Consider the following 3,522-nt stretch of genomic DNA (forward strand, 5'->3'; position numbering starts at 1 on the left):
GGGTTAAATGGAAAATATTGAAACCAAGATTTCAGGCTATCAAGGACAAATATTAAGAGGCATGCCCTATAAATATGGCTGATGTTTCCGTGAGGTTCTTAAACTTTGTCTGAACATTTCAAAACAGTAACTTCAGCATGTTTGAAGCAATATTAGTGATCTTAAGATTAGCTCATGGCTTCCCAAGGAAGATAACTTGAAGTCACATCATTTAACATATAGCGATTCAGTTACGTGAAATAAAAACTGATCCCATCACCTCTGATAAAAAGAATTTCAGGTGCTGAGAAACAGAAAGTCTGGCTTGGGTTTGTCTAAGAGGGTGCAGTAAACGGTTATGCCTCTGAGCGTCGCTGTTCACCACTCAAGGAGAAAAACGCCACTGAAGAGCTAATCCATTTCCTTGTTTCCAAAGAGCAAAGAACCAGCAAATCACATTTACAAGATCCGAGGCTGCTCCAAAGCTCACCCTTTCAGTCAGCCAGCTCCGTAACCTATAAATTAGGCCCACGAAAGGGTTACTTCCTTGAGAAAATAAGACTGAAGTCCGTCGTGAGAAATTGGTACCCAATTCAGAGAAAATAATTCACCAAAAAGGAAATGCCCAATTACCTGAGATTCAGAAATGGCGGAGGACTGGCCCTGCTGTACGCGCTTCTGGGGACGCTCTGCAAGACCGGATGCGGGCAGATCCGCTATTCGGTGCCAGAGGAGCTGGAGAAAGGCTCCTTCGTGGGCAACATCGCCAAGGACCTGGAGCTGGAGCCCCAGGAGCTTGCGGAGCGGGGAGTCCGCATCGTCTCCAGAGGTAGGACGCAGCTCTTTGCTCTGAACCTGCGAAGCGGCAGCTTGGTCACCGCGGGCAGGATAGACCGGGAGGAGCTCTGCGCTCAGAGCGCGCGGTGTCTGGTGAGTTTTAACATCCTGGTTGAAGACAAATTGAAAATTTTTGAAGTAGAAATAGAAATTAAAGACCTTAATGACAATGCTCCTGATTTTCTAACAGAGGAATTGGAAATAAAAATTGGTGAACTAACGGTTCCTGGAACTCGATTTCCACTTAAGACTGCATTTGACCCAGATGTGGGCATGAACTCTCTGCTGAACTATCAGCTCAGCCCCAATGACTACTTCTCCCTGGCTGTGAAGAGTGTCTCTGATGGGGCCAAGTACCCAGAGCTGGTGCTGCAGCAGGCTCTTGACCGTGAGGAAAAGAAAGTTCACCAGCTTGTCCTAATTGCTTCTGATGGTGGCGACCCTGTTCATTCTAGCAACTTGTGCATCCAAGTGATAGTGCTGGATGCAAATGACAATCCACCAGTATTTACTCAGCCTGAGTATCGAGTAAGTGTTCAGGAGAACTTGCCGGTAGGCACCTGGCTGCTCACGGTGAATGCCACTGACCCTGACGAGGGAGTTAATGCTCAAGTATCCTATGTACTAGATAAAATGCCTGGGAGAATCGCTCAGATTTTTTATCTCAACTCAGTGACTGGGGATTTATCAATATCACAAAGCCTAGATTATGAGGATGCTACTTTCTATGAAATTAAAATTGAAGCACAAGATGGACTAGGTCTCCTTTCAAGAGCTAAGATTCTGGTCACAGTTCTGGATGTGAATGACAATGCCCCGGAAATTACGATTACTTCTCTCACAGGATCAGTCCCAGAAGAGGCTACTGCTGGAAGGGAAATTGCCCTTATCAATGTGCATGATCGGGATTCGGGGCAAAATGGGCAAGTCACAGTTTTTGTTCTGGGAAATATGCCATTTAATTTAGAAAAATCAATAAACCGATATTACCGCTTAGTGACAGCCAGATGCCTGGACCGTGAACAGGTGTCCGAATATAACATCACTCTGAGAGCTACAGATTGGGGTAGTCCGCCGCTGTCCACAGACACACACATCACCCTGCATGTGGCGGACATCAATGACAACCCACCTGCTTTCACTCATGCCTCCTATTCTGCCTACATTCCTGAAAACAACCCCAGGGGAGCCTCCATCTTCTCTGTGACTGCCCAGGACCCTGACAGCATCGAGAACGCCCACATCACCTATGCACTGACTGAGGATGCCTTCCAGGGGGCACCTCTCTCCACCTACATCTCCATAAACTCGGACACTGGAGTCCTGTATGCCTTGTGCTCCTTCGACTATGAGCAGGTTAGAGACCTGAAACTATTGGTGACAGCCAGTGACAGCGGGGACCCTCCACTCAGCAGCAACGTGTCTCTAAGCATACTCGTGCTGGACCAGAATGACAATGCACCTGAAATCCTATACCCCACCCTCCCCACCGATGGTTCCACGGGTGTAGAGCTGGCACCCCGCTCTGCAGAGCCCGGCTACCTGGTGACCAAGGTGGTGGCTGTGGACAGAGACTCGGGCCAGAACGCCTGGCTGTCCTACCGCCTGCTCAAGGCCAGCGAGCTGGGACTCTTCGCGGTGGGGCTGCACACGGGCGAGGTGCGCACAGCGCGGGCCCTGCTGGACAGAGACGCGCTCAAGCAGAGCCTGGTGGTGGCGGTCCAGGACCATGGCCAGCCCCCTCTCTCCGCCACAGTCACTCTCACAGTGGCAGTAGCTGACAGCATCCCAGACGTCCTGGCCGAATTGGGAAGCCTCAAACCCTCAGCAGACCCTGATGATTCAGGACTCACACTGTACCTGGTGGTGGCAGTGGCCGCAGTGTCCTGCATCTTCCTGGCCTTTGTCGTCGTGCTGCTGGCGCTCAGACTGCAGTGCTGGCACAGGTCGCATGTGCTGCAAGCTTCGGGAGGTGGACCAGCGGGCGTAACCGCCTCTCATTTTGTGGGCGTGGACGGGGTGCGAGCTTTCCTGCAGACCTATTCCCAGGAGGTCTCGCTCACCAGGGACTCGAGGAGGAGTCACTTGATCTTCCCACAGCCCAACTACGCGGACACGCTCATCAGCCAGGAGAGCTGTGAGAAAAGCGAGCCTCTCCTGATATCTCAAGATTTACTTGAAATGAAAGGAGATCCCAAGCAACTTCAGGTGAGCTTATTTCTTTTTGAACATTATAAAGAACAGTTATGCCAGTGTGGTTATTATAAAGCTTTAAGACACATTTGTTTGAAAATAAAGCAATGTGGTCGTCATTGATTCTTTTGTTTAAATATATGTTCCTCTCTTCTTCTGGGATTGTGATGGGGCTGCACTTCCTGATCTGGTATGGCTGAGTGGGCTTAGTAAATAGTTCTGACCAATACATTGTAAATGGAAGTATGTGAATTTCTTCCCAAACGAAGTTCCAGTTGCCATTTTAAGAATTACCAGATTTCTAACTTACTCTTTGAAATTGTGACTGTGCCATCTATCTGGGTCCTTGAATAACTACAGTGACAGAAGAGCCCTGTGGTTGACTCAACATTGATCTGTATACCTGCGATAAGTAGACTTTTTTCATTTTAAATCACTGTGGTGAAGTTTGTCACTCCAACCTACCTAATCTATCCTGGTAAACAGGCATATATATATATATATATATATATA

General features: G+C 48.5%; 1 protein-coding gene across 1 annotated transcript; it reads left to right on the plus strand.

Annotated features, from left to right (window-relative positions):
- The first annotated feature begins 528 nt into the window (after nt 1–528).
- Nucleotides 529–3,091, plus strand: LOC103071032 (protocadherin gamma-A3). Its single transcript, XM_007472143.1, is given in 2 exon segments — nt 529–3,039; nt 3,041–3,091. Coding segments are annotated over 2 exon segments (2,490 nt in total). The 5' UTR covers nt 529–600.
- Nucleotides 3,092–3,522: the final 431 nt, after the last annotated feature.

Source organism: Lipotes vexillifer, unplaced genomic scaffold (genome assembly GCF_000442215.2).
Source record: "Lipotes vexillifer unplaced genomic scaffold, Lipotes_vexillifer_v1.1 scaffold1860, whole genome shotgun sequence".
Classification (NCBI taxonomy): domain Eukaryota; kingdom Metazoa; phylum Chordata; class Mammalia; order Artiodactyla; family Lipotidae; genus Lipotes; species Lipotes vexillifer.